The sequence below is a fragment of the Odocoileus virginianus genome, chromosome 6 (assembly GCF_023699985.2).
Source record: "Odocoileus virginianus isolate 20LAN1187 ecotype Illinois chromosome 6, Ovbor_1.2, whole genome shotgun sequence".
Lineage (NCBI taxonomy): Eukaryota > Metazoa > Chordata > Mammalia > Artiodactyla > Cervidae > Odocoileus > Odocoileus virginianus.
In genome coordinates, this window is record NC_069679.1 from 73,970,321 (window position 1) to 73,988,380 (window position 18,060).

General features: G+C 39.0%; 1 protein-coding gene across 14 annotated transcripts in view; it reads left to right on the forward strand.

Moving 5' to 3' along the window:
- TTLL5 (tubulin tyrosine ligase like 5) overlaps positions 1-18,060 on the forward strand; it is a 315,511-nt gene that overhangs the window by 8,078 nt on the left and 289,373 nt on the right. For 13 of the 14 annotated variants that reach the window (XM_020875764.2, XM_020875763.2, XM_020875766.2 and 10 more), the window contains exons 4-6: positions 13,028-13,110; positions 14,407-14,513; positions 17,924-18,054. In XM_020875764.2, coding sequence (XP_020731423.2) covers positions 13,028-13,110; positions 14,407-14,513; positions 17,924-18,054 — 321 coding nt within the window. Of the gene's footprint in view, positions 1-13,027; positions 13,111-14,406; positions 14,514-17,146; positions 17,250-17,923; positions 18,055-18,060 lie in introns of those variants that run through there. The other variant, XM_070469663.1, reaches the window with a different exon arrangement.

Below are 18,060 nucleotides of genomic sequence, written 5' to 3' on the forward strand. Positions count from 1 at the left end.
CGACCCTGTGGACTCTATGGTCCATGGAATTCTCCAGGCCAGAATACTAGCGTGGGTAACCTTTCCCTTCTTCAGGGGATCTTCCCAACCCAGGGATCAAACCCAGGTCTCCTGCGTTGCAAGTGGATTCTTTACCAGCTGAGCCACAAGGGAAGCCCAAATAATATTCCATTGTACAGATATACCACATTTTGTTTATCCATTCTTCAGTTGACAGATAAATGTTTTCACCTTTTGACTCTTATAAATAGTGCTACTGTGAACATTCATGTACAATCTTTTGTTTGTTTTCAGTTCTCTTGGGGATATACCTAGGAATGGAATTGCTAGGTGGTGTGGTAATTCTGTGATTAACTTATTAAGGAACTGCCAAAGGATTTTTCACAGTGACTGTACAATTTTACATTCCCACCATCAATATTTGAGAGTTGCAGTTTCTCCATATTCTCACTAACATTCATTTTGTTTTTTAGAATATAGCTATACTAATTGGTGTGAAGTGGTATCTTATTGTGGTTATGATTTGCATTTCCCTATTATTGTCATTGAGCATCTTTTCATGTCCCCTTTGGCCATTTACATATGTTCTTTGGAGAAATGTCTATCAAGGTTTTTGCCTAGTTTTTGATTGGGTTGCTTGTCTTTTTGTTGTTTAGTTGTAAGAGTTCTTTACACATTCTGGATACTAGAACCTTGTCAGAAAAATGATTTCCAAATATTTTTTCCTGTTCTGTAGTTTGTCTTTTCATGCTCTTGATAGTTTTCTTTTGTGGCAAAAGTCTTTCATTTTCATGATGTTTAATTTATCTACTTTTTCTTTTATTGCTTATACTTTTGGTGTCATATCTAAGAAATCATTGCCTAACCCAAAGTCGTGATTCCTATGTTTTCTTCTAAGAGTTTTATAGTTTACACTCTTACATTTAGAGCTAAGCAGTCTTTTGATACATTTTGAGTTAACTTTTTTTACATATTGTGAGATAAGGGTCCAACCTTCATTCTTTTACATGTGGATAATCCCCCACATGAGTAGTTGAAGAGACTGTTCTTTCTTTCTTGAATAATCTTGGAAATCAGTTGACTATTGAACATATGGGTTTATTTCTGGACTCTCAATATTCTGTCCTTCTGTATGTTTATCCTTATACCAGTGCCATATTATTTTTATGACTGTATCTTTGAACTAAGTTTTGAAACTTGGAAATGTGAGTCCTCTTAAGTTTGTTCTTCTTTTTTAAGATTTTTTTGTGTGTGTGCTATTCAGGGTCCATATGAATTTGGGACCAGCTTTTTCATTTCTGCAAGAAAGGCTGTTTAGATTTTGGTAGGGAGTACATTGAATCTGTAAATTGCTGTTTCCATCTTACGTTTAAGTCTTCTAGTCCATGAGCCTGGGATGTCTTCCCATTTATTTAGATGTCTTCCCATTTCTTTAGCAATGTTTTACAGTTCCCAGTGTGCAAATCTTAGAGCTCCTTGGTTAACATTATTCCTTAGTATTTTATTCTTTCTGATGCTCTTATAAATGGAATTGTTTTCTTAATTTCATTTTTGAGTTGTTCATTGTCAGTGTATAAAATACTGTGGATTTTTGTATACTGATCTTATGCTGAACTCATTTATTAGCTTTGAGTGTGTGTGTGTGTGTGTGTGTGTGTGTGTGTGTGTGTATTCTTTAGGATTATTTCTATGTAAGATCATGTGATCAGTAAATGGAGATTTATCGATCCCTCCCTCCCTCCCTCCTTCCTTCCCTTCCTTAGCTGGCTAGAACTTCCAGTACAGTGTTGAATAGAAGTGATGAAAATGGGCATCTTTGTCTTATTCCTAATCTTAGGGGGAAAGCTTTCAGTCTCTTACCATCCAGTTTGATGCTGGCCCTAGGCTTTCATAAATGCCTTCTGTCATGTTGAGGAAGCTCCTTTCTATTCCTTAGTTGAGTGTTTTCATCATACAACACTACTGGATTTTGTCAGATGCCTTTTCTACATCAGTCAAGATGATTCTATGTCTTTTTTCCTTCATTTTATGAATGTGGTATGTTATGTTGATTGAATTTTGTATACCAAACCAGCCTTGCATTCCTGAGCTAAATCTCACTTGGGCATGGTATATAGTCCTTTTAATATGCTGCTGGATTTGGTTTGCTAGTATTTTATTGAGGATGTTTGCATCTATATTCATAAGAAATATTGTTTTCTGGTTTTCTCTTAATGCCTTTGTCTAGCTTTGGTATCAGGGTAATGCTGGGCTCATAGAATGGGTTCCTTCCTCCTGTTTGAAAGAGTTTGAAAAAGATTGGCTTTAAATGGGCTTGCCTCATTGGTAAAGAGTTCCCAGTTGGTAAAGAATCTACCTGCAATGAAGGAGACCTGGGTTTGATTCCTGGGTCGGGAAGATCCCCTGGAGAAGGAAATGGCAACCCACTCCATTATTCTTGCCTGGAAAATCCCATGGAGAAAGGAGCCTGGCAGTCTACAGTCCATTGGGTTGAAAGAGTTGGACACAGCTTAGCGACTAAATCACCACCACAGTTCTTTAAATGTTTGATAGAATTCACCAGTGAAACATTTAGTCCTGGGCTTTTCTTTGTTGACAGGTTTTTGATCACTGGTTCAAACTCTACTTGTCTATTCTATTTCTTATTTGAGTCTGTTTTGGTAATCTGTGTGTTTCTCTGGGCTTCTTGCACATTTTATTTAGTTTATATAATTTTGTTTTCATATAATTGTTTTAGTGTTCTTCTATAATCCTTTTTTATTTCTGTTATACAGTAGTAATATCCACACCTTCATTTGTGATTTTAGTGATTTGAATCTTTTTTTTTTTTTAACATCATTCTAATGAAAAGTTTCTTGGGGCCCCTTTTTTGGGGGGGTGGGGGTGGGCGAGAATACTGAAGTGGGTTGCCATTCCCATCTCGAGGAGATCTTCCCAGCCCAGGGATCGAACCCAGGTCTCCCGCACTGTAGGTAGACGCATCACTGTCTGAGCCACCACGGAACAGGAAAACAACAGAAAGACTAGAGATCTCTTCAAGAAAATGAGAGATGCCAAGGGAACATTCCTGCAAAGATGGGCTCGATAAAGGACAGAAAAGGTAGGGACCTAACAGAAGCAGAAGATATTAAGAGGAGATGACAAGAATACACAGAAGAACTGTACAAAAAAGATCTTCATGACCCAGATAATCACAATGGTGTGATCACTCACCTAGAGCCAGACATCCTGGAATGTGAAGTCAAGTGGGCCTTGGAAAGCAACACTACGAACAAAGCTAGTGGAGGTGATGGAATTCCAGTTGAGCTATTTCAAATCCTGAAAGATGATGCTGTGAAAGTGCTGCACTCAGTATGCCAGCAAATTTGGAAAACTCAGCAGTGGCCACAGGACTGGAAAAGGTCAGTTTTCGTTCCAGTCCCTAAGAAAGGCAATCCCAAAGAATGCACAAACTACCGCACAATTGCACTTATCTCACACGCTAGTAAAGTAATGCTCAAAATTCTCCAAGCCAGCCTCCAGCAATACGTGAACCGTGAACTTCCAGATGTTCAAGTTGGTTTTAGAAAAGGCAGAGGAACCAGAGATCAAATTGCCAACATCCGCTGGATCATTGAAAAAGCAAGAGAGTTCCAGAAAAACATCTATTTCTGCTTTATTTACTACACCAAAGTCTTCGACTGTGTGGATCACAATAAACTGTGGAAAATTCTGAAAGAGATGGGAAAAGCAGACCACCTGACCTGCCTCTTGAGAACCTGTATGCAGGTCAGGAAGCAACAGTTAGAACTGGATATGGAACAATGACTGGTTCCAAATAGGAAAAGGAGTACGTCAAGGTTGTATATGTCACTCTGCTTATTTAACTTACATGCAGAGTACATCATGAGAAATGCTGGGCTGGAAGAAGCACAGGCGGGAATCAAGATTGCTGGGAGAAACATCAATAACCTCAGATATGCAGATGACACCACCCTTACGGCAGAAAGTGAAGAGGAACTAAAAAGCCTCTGATGAAAGTGAAAGAGGAGAGTGAAAAAGTTGGCCTAAAGCTTAACATTCAGAAAACTAAGATCGTGGCATCTGGTCCCATCACCTCATGGGAAATAGATGGGGAGACAGTGGAAACAGTGTCAGACTTTATTTTTGGGGGCTCCAAAATCACTGCAGATGGTGATTGCAGCCATGAAATTAAAAGACGCTTACTCCTTGGAAGGAGAGCTATGACCAACCTAGACAGCATATTAAAAAGCAGAGACATTACTTTGCCAACAAAGGTCCATCTAGTCAAGGCTATGGTTTTTCCAGTGGTCATGTATGGATGTGACAGTTGGACTGTGAGGAAAGCTGAGTGCTGAAAAAGTGATGCTTTTGAACTATGGTGTTGGAGAAGACTCTTGAGAGTCCCTTGGACTGCAAAGGAGATCCAACCAGTCCATCCTAAAGGAGATCATTCCTGGGTGTTCATTGGAAGGACTGATGCTGAAGCTGAAACTCCAATACTTTGGCCCCCTGGTGCGAAGAGTTGACTCATTGGAAAAGACCCTGATTCTGGGAAGGATTGGGGGCAGGAGGAGAAGGGGATGACAGAGGATGAGATGGTTGGATGGCATCACCGACTCGATGGACATGGGTTTGAGTAGACTGTGGGAGCTGGTGGTGGACAGGGAGGCCTGGCGTGCTGCGATTCATGGGGTTGCAAAGAGTCGGACACGACTGAGCGACTGAACTGAACTGAATGAAAAGTTTGTCCACTTTGAGAATAATTTTAAAGAGTTAGCTTTTTATTTTGCTAATTTCTGCTATTGTTTTTCTATTCTTGTTGTTTGTTGTTTAGTCGCTAAGTCATGTCTGACTCTTTGCTACCCCATGGAGTGTAACATGCCAGGCTCCCCTGTCCTTCACTGTCTCCTGGAGTTTGCTCAGATTCATGTTCAATGAATCATTGAGTCAATGATGCTCTTTAACCATCTTATCCTCTGCCACCCCCTTCTCCTTTTGCATTCAATCTTTCCCAACTTCAGGGTGTATCTTTTCCAATTAATCGACTCTGTATCAGGCAGCCAAAGTATTGGAGCTTCAGCTTCAGCATCAGGCCTTCCAATGAATATTCAGGGTTGATTTCTTTTATGATAGACTGGTTTGATTTCCTTGTAGTCCGAGAGACTCTCAAAAGAGTCTTCTCCAGCACCACAATTAGAAAGCATCAGTTCTTTGGCATTCAACCTTCTTTATGGTCCAACTCTCACATCCATACATGGCTGCTAGAAAAACCATAGTCTTCATTTCATTTGCCTTCACTCATCTTTGATTTTAAGCAGTGCTCTGAATCCTGGCATTGGCCTGTAGTTGTCTGCAAAGGTCACATACCATGCATCTGAACTTTTGTTTTGTGATATAGTGGAAAGCGTCTTTACATGGGTTCTGAGTCAATACTTCAGATCCCAGCTTTGGCATTTACTAGCTGTGAATCTTGTGCAATCACTTACACTCTCTCAATCCATTGCATTATTAGTAAAATGGAGATAGTAGCTACCTTGCAGGCATTGTGAGAATGAGATTGCATTATGTTTAGCACACAGTAGGCACTCAAAATTTGTGCTGCTCACTCTACTTGTTGAACAGAATCTACTCTACTCTGAGATGACTTTAAGGTCTATCCTTGCCCCACAGTAAGCCAGAGTTCAGAGGAGGATTAGCACCTGCTTCTGGGATTTGAATTTTCCTCCCTCCCCAAGGGTCCTGGTGTTCTAATCCCTTCAGCGAGTTGCTAGGTTACCACTGAAAGGCAGTGGTTCATTCATGTTCACAGAAGTTGAAGTCACTGAAGATTTACTAACATTTGCTGAGAATCTCCCTCTAAATATGATTAGAGTCAAAATATCTAAGGTGGGTTAAAAAGAGCAGAAGTAAATAATCCTTCCCTCAAACATGTTTCTTTTTGCTTTGCTTGTCACACAATTGAATCCACGTATTCTGTGGCAATAGGCAGACCCTTCTTTTCTAGAATACCTAACATTTACTGGACATTTGCATCCATCAATGTAATCATGCCATTATTCAAGCAGTCACAATTTTCTGGAACCTATAAGTTTTTAGATTTTTTTCCGGTGTTTTAAAAAAAGCCACTAAACTTGTTTTGTTAAACATTGTTTTTGAATTTTCTATATATTCCCAATTCCTTGAGGTTTAATAATGTTCTTCACCTTCCTTTATGAAAAGACCAATTTGAATGAGTTTTATTAGTTGCTTCCTGAGATTTCTGGGTTGTTAAACACTCTTGGTCTGTTGGTTTTTTTTCCCCCTCTGTCTTAAAATATAGCTGACATAGATCTGCTCAGATCATAATCCTGGGTTAAATCCCCTTGAGAAGTGTATCTGGGGCATTAGTTATCTTCTGTTGATCTTAGAGTGTGAGATTCCAACCTTGTTTTTTCTGTTATTAAATGTTTCATTGAATTCACTGTTAATATTTTTCATACAATAAGATTTCATATGCTTTATTTGTGAAATATTCCAGGAATATGTTTTTACTCACCATATCCATGTTTTTTTCAAATTACATGCTTTGAATATTTAAGTGGAATTGCATTTTAGAGGCAAAAGATATTTGCACTTTAAAGTAATCTTTTCCTGGAATGCAGCATTTTGAAGTATCTTATGTTTTGTCCCTGAATGTGTCAGTTTCATCAGTTTGCATTTGTGTAGACTAGTACTGTCCAACAGAAATATGGTGTGATTCTTCAGTAGCTTTATTTAAAAAAAAAGAAAAAGCAGAAATAGGTGGAATTAACTTTAATAATATATTTTATTTAATCCAAAATATCATTTTCACATTTGCTCAGTATAAAAAAATTGTGACGATATTTTACATCCAGTGTGTATTTTGCACTTTTAGTACATCTCCATGTGGTGCAAAGTTTTTATTGGAAGCATTTAGTCTGTGTTTAGATTTCATAAATGTTATCATTGAAATTATAGCAAATTCCTATGCTCAAGTTGTTCCAAACAAGTTTTCCAACTTGTACTGAGACCAAATTGAGTATGAGTTTTAAAATTAAAAATTAATTAAAGTTAAATAAGATGAAGAAATTCAATTCCTTTGTCATACTAGTCACCCTTCAGGTGCTCAAGCTACATGTGGCTAGTGACTGCCATAGTCAATAGTACAGGTAGGGACCTAGTTTTCTGATGGTGAGGCAAAAATACACTGTATTGCCATTGAAAGGGTTATTCTTGAATTCTAAAGTAATTTTTAAAAAATGTTAGTTTTATCTTCCTTCTAGTTCCACAAAGTCCTTAGAGCACGTCACTACTCTCTAGGTGCTTCTGTGCTGGCAGTTAGATTATAGGTTTGTCTTTGCTCTACTAGTTAGTTCTGGAACTTCTCAGGGATCCTAGTACTTCAGATTGTCTTTTGAGATTCATGTGAGTGGTTGACGAGACAGTTCTACAGTCTCATAGTAGAACTGATGCGATGTGTGTTAGAGTCTTAGATGTTGGATGTTTGGCAGTTTGCTAGCCCTGCCTCTTGTTTTTATATGGAAGAAAACATGGCTGAGGTCGTTCTGTTTTGAGCAGTTGGTCAGATTCAGTTTAGAGTTGCAGTTCTCCATTGGACTCTTTCTGGGCAGAGGGAGTCCAGGATTACCAGGTATTGCTTTTTTATTTATTTATTTTTGGCTGCTCGAGCTTTCCCTCGTTGCGGTGAGTGGGGGCTGCTCTCTAGTTGTCCTCATTGTGGTGGCTTCTCTTGTTGCAGAGCATGGGCTCTAGGGGATGGGCTTCAGTAGCTGTGGCTCCTGGGTTTAGTTGTTCTGTGGCCTGTGGGATCTTCCTGGACTGGGGGTCGAACTGATGTCCCCTGCATTGCAAGGCAGACTCTTAACCACTGGGCCACCAAGGAAGCCCCAGATATTTCAGAAGAAGCTGGAGTGTATAATTTACTATGTATCCTATGTATCAGTATATATATTTGTAGCTATTTTGCAGTTGTTTTACTGCACAAAATTTTTTCCTATGTATCAGCAAACTTTTTTATTTTTCCTTTTTTGGCTGCACCTTGTGGTTTGTGGGATCTTAGTTTCCCAACCTGGGATTGAACACAGCAGTGAGAGTGTGAAGTTCTAGCCACTGGACTGTCAGGAAGTTCCCTTATCAGCAAGCTTTCTTATTCTAAAAGCTCTACAGGTATTAACTGATTCAGTGCTTTTAGCTACCCTGTGAGATAAGTCCCTTTGTTATCAACCTCATTTTATAGGTGAGGAAATTGAGCATAGTGAAATTAAATAACTTATTTAAAATGACAGGCAGGAAGTAGCAGAGCCAGAGTTTGAACCTTGGCAGTTTGACTCGAGAGATACTGTTTTTCCGTACACCTTACTGATCATCTTCCCTGGGGCCTGGGGCAGGCACCGCAGAGCAGGCAGAGAGTCGGGTGCAGTCCTGGTCCCCAGCAGTTGATGTGTGCCTAGTCACTCTGTCGTGTCCAACTCTTGCGACCCAATGGACTGTAGCCCACCAGGCTCCTCTGTCCATGAGGATTTTCCAGGCCAGAATATTGGAGGGGGTAGCCTTTACCTTCTCCAGGGAATCTTCCCATTTTCTCAACCCAGGGATGGAACCCAGGTCTCCTGCATTGCAGGTGATTCTTTACCGTCTGAACCACCAGGGAAGCCCAAGAATACTGGAGTGGGTAGCCTATCCCTATTCCTTCCAGGGGATCTTCCTGACCCAGGAATTGAACCAGGGTCTCCTGCATTGCAGGCAGATTCTGAGGCTCGGGCTTTTTACATGCAAAACTGGGGATGTCCGTGATCAGTTACTATAATGAAAAAGACCTGGTTTTCTTTCATTTCTCTGAACATTTTATTAAAAAAATAAAATCTCCTACGTTATGAGCATAGTACAATGAATTCATGTATACTATTTCCCTAGTTTCACAATTATTAAAATTATTATTATTATTAACATTTTGTCATGTTTGCTTCTCCCTCTCTTTCGATCTCTGAACCATTTGAGAATTAGTTCAGGTGCATCTTGCCTAAATACCTTATTCAGCATGTTTATCCTCAGAACAGGGGATCCTCTCTATAACCACAGTACATTGATAACCCTCAGGAAATCTGCCATTGCTGAAACCCTCTTATGTAATATATAGTCGCTGCCCAGATTTCCTTATTGTTCCAATTTTGTCCTTTATCTTGGTTCCCCCCCCCCCAATTGAGTATCCAATCAGAGGTTGCATTTTGTTGTCATATTTCTTTAGTCTCCTTAATTATCTACATTCATTTAGTGGATTTTTTTTTTTTTGTCTTTCATGGCATGGACATTTTTAAAGATTCCAGACTAGTTGCTTTGTGAATGTCCTTAAGTTTGGGCTTGCAGATTGATTTCACATATTTAGATTCAGGTTAAAAAAGTTGAAAGAAATTTTCAGGACTATCATTTAATGAAGTCATGTGTCACTCAGTGTATCACATTAGGAAGCATATAGCATCATTTTATTGCATTATTAGTGATGACAAGTTAAATCATTTGGTCAGATAGTATTTACCAGATGGCTTCATTCTAAAGGTACTCTTGTCTCTTGCTTTAAGCATTCTCTGTAGTGATGTTTTGAGATATCTGAGTAACCTATTCTCCACTAGCCTCTCAGTCATTGGTATTCACTGATTTTTGTCTGAATCACTTACTATTATAGTTTTTGTAAAATAGTGATTTTATATGTCAGTCCTTCTACATTTATTAGCTGGCTTTTCTGTAAAGAAGAGCTTTCCCTTCTATGTAGACAGAATAATAATCTTCCAAAGATGTCTATTTCCTAATCCCCAGAACCTGTGAAAATGTTACCTGATTTAGCAAAGGGGAATTGAGGTCATAGACGGAATTAAAGTTGCTAATCCGCTAACCCTTAAGATAAGGAGATTCTTCAAGTGGGCCCAATATAATTACAAGATAGGTGTGGAATATATTGCTTTGTCAGAAAGAGGACAGTCACAAGGAGACAGAAGAAGCGTCACTCTGATGCAGTGTGAGAAGGACTAGGCCTGCCATTGCTGACTCTGAAGACAGAAGAAAGGGACAGCCAACTAGAGAACGGGGGCAGTCTCCAGAAGCTGGAAGAGGAAAGGAAGTGGGTCCTACCCAGAGCCAGTAGAAAGGAATGCAGTCCTGCCAATGCCTTGATGAGGCTTGTGTTGGATTTCCGCCCTAGAAAACTAGTATAACTTTCTCACCTTCTTATCAGTGTGGATTCATGGGTGGTTTTCTTTTTTATAAGTGAGTTTAAAATCTGTTTCTATCAGCATTCACTTTTATATTTGAATAGCCTCAAATTTGGCTTTGGGAGGCCCCTTCTAGACCCTGTGGCATGTTCTCAGTCCTTGTGACTGTCTTCTTGGCATAGTAGTATATTCCTTTTCTTACCTTGTGCTTTCCTTCCCCAACTTGAAATCAGGACACAAACTCCAAAAAAACTTTTAAAATTTATTGTGATCATTATATCTTCAAAAACTAAATATGTGCCCTGGATTAAGCTATGTCACAATCTTAATGACTGTACAAAATTGAGCAAAAAAGTATGAGTAAATTAAAATTTCAGTAAATAATAAACATAAAAGTAGAAAAAAATAGAAATCCATTTCTTAATATATGAATTGTGCATTTACAAAATTAGTTGGATCATTTATTCATAGTTGAATATTACTTATTGCTGGAATGAAACAGTTCAGCGAATTCCTCTTCATATTGATTGTTTTTATAGAGGTAAGCTCTAGGAAACTTTAGAACACACACTCTTGAGCATTGCGCTGTGCTGTTTCTGATATTATACTTCCCACTGCTTTTCTTAGAACAATACTATAAAGACAACATAATAGTGATTGGCCATTAGGGAAACTCCGTCCCTGGCCTTTACAAGTTTGCTGTGGGAGTGAGAAGTATGGAGCGTCTGGCCTCATGGTTCCAGTCCTCCTGTGTCTGCTTGACACGGTGTTCCTGCCAGGGCTGGGCAAGCGGCAGCAGGGATTTATGAATGTTTTCACATAAAATTATAAAAAGAAATGCTTATCTTTGACTCTCGAGGCTGAATTTTGTTCCAGAGCCTGTTCATACGTTTCTGTATTATACTCACTCAGAAATTGTTCAGTGTACAGTCCTTTTAAAAAAATCGTTCTGCCAAGTTCTTAGCTAACAATTTATAGTGATGTGTGAAGAGATTGAATATAATGGGCCAGGGAAAATGTTAGTCTTTCGAGGTATATAGAAGCCTCACACGATGACAGACATTCCTCTTAGCCAGGGGTCACAAGCAGCAGAGTGCTCTCTGGGGCCTGGCAGGAAATGAGTGAGGCAGGCCGAGTGGTGAAGGTGCTGAACCAGACAGTGAGGGTCTGTACTGACAGAAGCATGTGCACGTCTTTGCTTGACTGTTGCCTTGCCAAAGGGAGAGCCCAGGGTTGCCAGGGTTTTCAAGAGAAGTCCAGAAATCTATATTTTTATATGAATTCCTCCAATTGCAAAAGGTTAGCAATTTAATTTTTTTTAATTTTTAAAAAATATTTTTAATTCATTTATTTGGCTGCGCGGGGTCTGAGTTGTGGCACATGGAATCTTCAGTCTTTGTTTCGGCCTGTGGGATCTATTATAGTTCCCTGACTAGGGATCAAACCCGGGTCTCCTGCTTTGGTGGTGTGGAGTCTTAGCCACTGGATCACCGGGGAAGTCCCTCAATTTTATTTATTTATTTTAACACATTAAATTTTTTTTTTTTTTTGGCTGTGCTGGGTCTTCCTTTCTGCACAGGCTTTTTTCTAGCTGGGTTGAATGGAGGCTACTCTCTAATGGCGGTGTGCAGGCTTCTCCTTGGGGTGAATTCTCTTGCTGCTAAGCATGAGTTCTGGGGCTGAGGGTTTCAGTAGCTGCGGCACAGAGGCTCAGTGATTGAGGCTCCTGGGCTCTTGAGTACAGGCTTCATAGTTGTGGCGCACTGGCTTCGAGGTTCTGCGGCGGCATGTGGGACCTTCCGGATCAGGGGTTAGACCTGTGTCTTCTGCATTGGCAGGCAGATCCTTTATCCCTGAGCCACCAGGGAAGCCCCCCTCAATTTGTGTTTTTCTTTTTTAATCACAATGAGGAATGAACAAGCCAGGTCTGCAGATTGGTTTCGGTCCGCACATCACCAGTTTATCATACCTCTGGTCTAAGATAGGCTGGTGATCAGAATTGTTGCACATGGGGCTATCTAGAACAGGGCTTCCAAGCGTTTTTTGGTGTAGTGAGTGGTGTCAGCAGTATGAGGAAGCCTGGGGGAGGGGGGTCTCTTCTCAGACTAATGTTTTTTAGGTGTATTTTAAAGATACACAAGACTATAATGAAAATAAATTGTATTGAAATATAGTCTCAGAATATTTTTCAAAGCCAAGTTTGTGATATGTATGCTTTTTATTAGGGCGCTAAATAACATGACTTAGTGGTAGGTCTGTTAATTTTTAAATACTGTGAGAATGAGTAATTTTGGGGGGGGCCATGCCTTGCTGCTTGCAAGTATCTCAGTTCTCCGACCAGGGACTGATCCCAGGCCACAGCAGTAAACTTGGAGTCCTAACCACTAGGCAACCCAAGGAGCTCCTGAGAATAAGGGATTTTCTAAGATAACTGAGCAACTGTAAAAGAATATTAGAACACTTGCTGTCTGTGGGTGGCAGGGTCACAGGCACTGCTAGTACTATTCTGCTTTGTTGCTTGCATTCTGATTGAAGGCACTGTTAAATTGCAACTAGAAATTACTGAAAACAAGGATGTCATTTCTCCCCCCACCCCCACCCCGTGTTTTGTGAAGCCCCATGAATCTCAGGTTCTCTGGTTAATATTCTCTGTTCCAAAATAATCCACTTATTAGTAGCATAAGGATAGTAGTATACTATTTTATGTAATTACGGCAGCCACCGTATTAGTGTTTATCTCTATTATTCCTTTTTCCACAGTTAACTTTCCTGTTATTGAACTTGATTCTGTTTTTCTTTAGAACGTTATCACTTGTCTTACAAGATTGTACGAACAGACAGTCGCCTGGTACGCAGCATTCTGACAGCACATGGATTTCATGAAGTAAGCTGATTTTCACTACCTTACCTGATTTGCTCAAAAGCTGAAAATCCTAGCTACCTAACTGACTATTATCTAATAAGGCTAACTCTAGAAAGTACATGGGACCCCTACTTAGAGATGATGCAGAATTTGCATTGACTTTCTGAGTGGCTTTACCGTGAAATACACAGAAAACATTTCCACGAGATTTTGTGGGATTTTTTTAAATTTTTTTTTTCCTTGCTGTATTTTTAGGTATGGGCTAGAGGCAGAGCTGCCCATAAGGAATGGTCTAATACTCACTTAAAGCTCTTTGATTACAAGCAGCAGAAACAGACTCTGCTTAACTTAAACCAAAAAGGAAAAGGAATGTGTGAAAAAGATGTGCATAGAATGGCTAGCTGAAGCAGAGGGACAGCTGAAAAAGCAGGCCTTTGGAAGGAGAGAGACTGCAATAGCCCCAGGGATCTGGCAACAGAAATCTTCAGGACCACCTTTGCCACTGTGGAATGAATTGACTCTATTAATTGTCCTTGTGCCTTTTTCCACTCAAGAATTGTATTCTGGAGATGGCATGATTGGACTAGCTTGAGTCAAGTGTCCACTCCTTGGGGGAAGGGAGGGGTGGATGATTGGCAGATCCTTTAAAACCTTAGGAGTTTGTTATTCCCAAAGAAAATTGGGAAAATGGGGATGTTGGTATCAACAGGGACAGGTAAAAATGCTGGACAGACTTCCATTGTAGATATTTTGAGACAGTTGGTAAAAGTCTAGTTGCTCACTTATCTCAGGTTGAGATGTGAAGTAGACATTTTGAGGAAGTTCTGATACCAGCTTATATCCTGTCTTTGTTGATCTTTTATCTCCAGGGCTTAAAGTGGTACCTGCTACATCAGAGGCAGAGGGTACATAATTGTTGAATGAATGAACAAATGAATTCTGGTGAATGAATGAATTCTGAGTTGGTATAAGGTTTTAGATCTGGTATCACTTTATACTCAGCATCTGCAAGGACAGTCTGATAAGGGAGTCCTCATCTCTCACTGTGGTGTGCCAGAATATCAAGAAGTATCACGGACTTCTATAAGAGAGTTAATTCTACTCTTTGCAGGTAGTGCTTGCCCACCTCTCACAGTTCTTTAAACTTGCTTATCCCCTGTTCCTACACTCAGCTTTTTTGTCTTACTAGGCTCAGATCCTAATGGGCCCACCCCCATGCGTGCTCTGCGGGTGAATAATCTCTATGGCTTTTTCTTCCATTTTTCTTCCAGGGGTTGTCTCTGGTGTTTCTTATCTTGTCTTTTTATCTGCCCTTAGGTTCATCCGAGCAGCACTGACTATAACCTAATGTGGACAGGATCCCACCTGAAGCCCTTCTTACTTCGTACCCTCTCTGAAGCACAAAAGGTTAATCACTTTCCCAGGTAATGCTCTTTAGCTACTTTGCTCCGTATAAAGGTACCTGACATTGAGGCATGTAGCCAGCAGAGATAATTAACATCTTAAAAAAAAAAGGAAATCTGTGATATAGGGCAACCGTATAGAAATCAAACGGAGGTGTTCACCTTTCTGGACGTAGTTGAGGACTTTGTGAGGACTCTGTAGGATGGATGGTTTTAGAAATATACTGTGGATTGCAAATCCCGTAGATTCTCTTTCTCAAATCGAGCTGCTCGTGAGCCCCTCAGTGTGACTAGATTCTCCCCTCTCCCCTTCTCTTTCAGTTACTGTTTTTCCCCTTTATGAGAGAATAGCCCACCTAGATTCTTAATATGGATATTATGTGGAGATGTAAAAATTTTCAGGGTTCCAAACATGAAATGAAAAAAATTGATGTTTAATCCAAGTAATAGTATAATGAAGCTTTTAGCCTGTTAATAATTTCCATTTCTTTGGTTTTTTTTGAAAAGAGTTAAAGAAGGACATGATCAAGTTGTCAGCTGATAAATCATTAAATATAAGATTTAGTGATAGGTCATCTTATGGCTTTGGACTTATAATTAGGAAAGAGAGCCACTGCGGTTTTCAGCGTCTTCCGGTCTCATCGGGTAAAGTCGGCCTCAAGAGGCAATACCGCCTAGTGGCTGCCAGCTGGAGCTCTCTAGCCAGCTCTCCTAGGCCCAGACCTCAGCTCCGCTGACTGAGCTTCAGCTTCCTCATTTGAAAAGAGAGGATACTAATAACATGCACTTTGTAGGACTATAGTGAGGATTTTATGTATCAAGATCTGAAGTGCTTAGAGCATCACATGCCTGTCACATAGTAAACACTGTATATAAGTGTTAGCTGTTATGTTTTTCAGTGTTTACATCTGTGAAAAAGAAAACAGGAATAGAATTGATGCTGAAACCCCTGCTTTATTCTAGCAGTAAGTAATATTCAACAACAGAGAGATACATGGCCTGTTGGGGAAGAGGACAGGTAATTTCATCTATCTAATGAAGAGATGCAAATCTAATAAAAATGTTGTTAATTTCTCAGTGGTTATGTTATATTTTATTTCCAGGACTTATGTCCCAGTTACTCACTCAAGAAGTTTTCTTTTCAGTCACTTTCATGTATTTTACTTCTCATTTTTATGAAATGAAGTTTTCTTCTTGATCATTCAGTTCTACTGCCTCATATTCTGTTAATGTGTATAAATACTCAGCTTATGCTGTCTCCAATGTCAAATAATTTCTCCATCATCTTAGATAAATGTGTATTTTAAATCTTTTCAACAGGTTCTAGTCTTATTTTATGTTTGAGCTTCATGGGCAGAAAATAGTTTAAACCTTAGTTTCTTCCTTAATGTCTGGAAGATATGACTGGTTTTCTAAATGGGTGACTGGGTAGTTGAAGTAAATCGCATGCAGCTATTTTAAAGAAATATTTAAACAGTCTTAAAATAGCTCACAGTAGAGACTGCATTCCTAATGCCTGTTAGTAATATATTATTTATTTCAGTAGCTTTTGAAATACGCTGTAGGTGTATAGGAATTCCATCTCAATTTGAACTCAGTATTCATAAATTCTAACCTGTTTTCTTGACTCCTCTTTGAATTGGAGGAGCCAGCTGATTCATGTACAAGAGGAATGCAAACACTTAAAATGTTTCCAATATTATTGTTCACTCTTTTGATATAATTTTTTATTCTAAGTAATTTTAGACTTTTAGAAAAGTTGCAGAAAATAATACAGAGTTCCTTTGGTTTCTTTACCTGGTCTTCCTTCTGTTAACATCGGTTATAACCATAGTGTAATTATCAAAATGGAGAAATTGATTTTAGTATGATATACATTATAATCAAAAGTTACAGTCTTTATGGTGTTTTGATGAATTGTGTACTATGTTCCTGTAATGATAGGTCAATATATATATAACAGACACAGCCTTATGATCACAGGAAATTAAAAAGTATTAAATATAATTTGTATGCACATTTTTCTTATAGAAAAGGTATAATATAATATAAAAGACACAAGCATTGAATCTGTTATGTTAGGCCAAGCTGTTTGTGGGAAATGTAATGGAAGAAGTAAACTCAAGGATGAAAGGGGGATAATGTCTGGGTTGGGAGTTTGAGGGTGGCTTTTGGGGTGCTGGGAATGTTCTATGCTCAGTGATAGTCACACAGGTAGACTGAAATTTATCATGCTCTGCATTTGTGACTTGTTTATTTTCCTGTTTATATGTTAATTTCAGTAAAAAAGTATAGTATTTTAAAAAGTGAAATATTTACTGATGAAAAGAGCCTTTTCTTTTATACTTTGAAAATGCACAGTGGCTAATGAATCCGGTTGTTATTGAGGTTCCTTTGAATATACTTAAAAGGATACTCTTATAGTTTTATTTTAAAACTATATTTGCCATTATAGATCCTTTGGAACAATTTAAATTTATGATGAAAAATCTTACATGTCAACTAAAAAGATACATGGTTTCCCAAAATTTGTATCAGAAGTACCAAGCAAAAATGTTTGGAGACCACTAATACTGGGTAGCTGTAGGAGAATGTGTTGTTTTTCTTATCCTCTGGTTCAGTGTTTCTAAATCCTTAATGATAAGCATCACTGGGAGTCCATTACAGTCACAGGTCTTAACTGCAGGTTCAAGGAATCACCATTTCCAGAGAAGGTGTATATTTAAAAAGCAGCTTCCAGGTGCTTAATCTTTACAGGTAAATATATTCCTAGAAAGTCATATATTTTAAAAGCAATGAGTGATCTATATCTCCGTCAAGTTCACAAATCACTGATGTAGACCAAATCAGTGTTACAGTGTGTTTTCTGGACCATCTGTACCAATCACCTGGGGTACATGTTTAAATGCAGAATCCTAGACTTCATCCCCCAATTTTGAGAGATGTGATCTTGGAACATTCATTTTTAAAGGAACTTTATGAGTGATTCTTATGCACACTAAAATTTGAGGACCTCTGCTCTAGATCCAAGGAGGACAGTGGGTGAGGAAGGTGTTGGTGATACCTAGATCTGGCAAAGAAACCTTTGATCTTAAGAAATCAAAGTGAAAATTTTGAACTGAGCAACAGATGGAATGTGTTTTTAATAGTTACAGCAAAGATTCTTGGATTGTCTTTAAATAGTGCAACAAACCAGAGACTCATGAATGCAGTCATGGCTAACTGAAGCACCTCTTTGTAGTTTGCCAGATTCCAATCCCTGATTGGTAGCAGTGATTGTCCTGGTTTTAAGGTGATCATTTCCTTGACAAAGTGATAGATTTGGGGTATAAAACTGTCCTCAGTAACTGCTCATGAACTGGGAACTCTTTAACATAGGAAAACCTCTGAGTCATAGTTTACTGAAATGGAAATGCTTTTATGAAACTTAGGTCATATGAACTAACCCGGAAGGACCGACTGTACAAAAACATCATTCGAATGCAGCATACACATGGATTCAAGGCTTTTCACATCCTCCCCCAGACCTTCCTGCTGCCAGCTGAGTATGCGGAATTCTGTAGTAAGT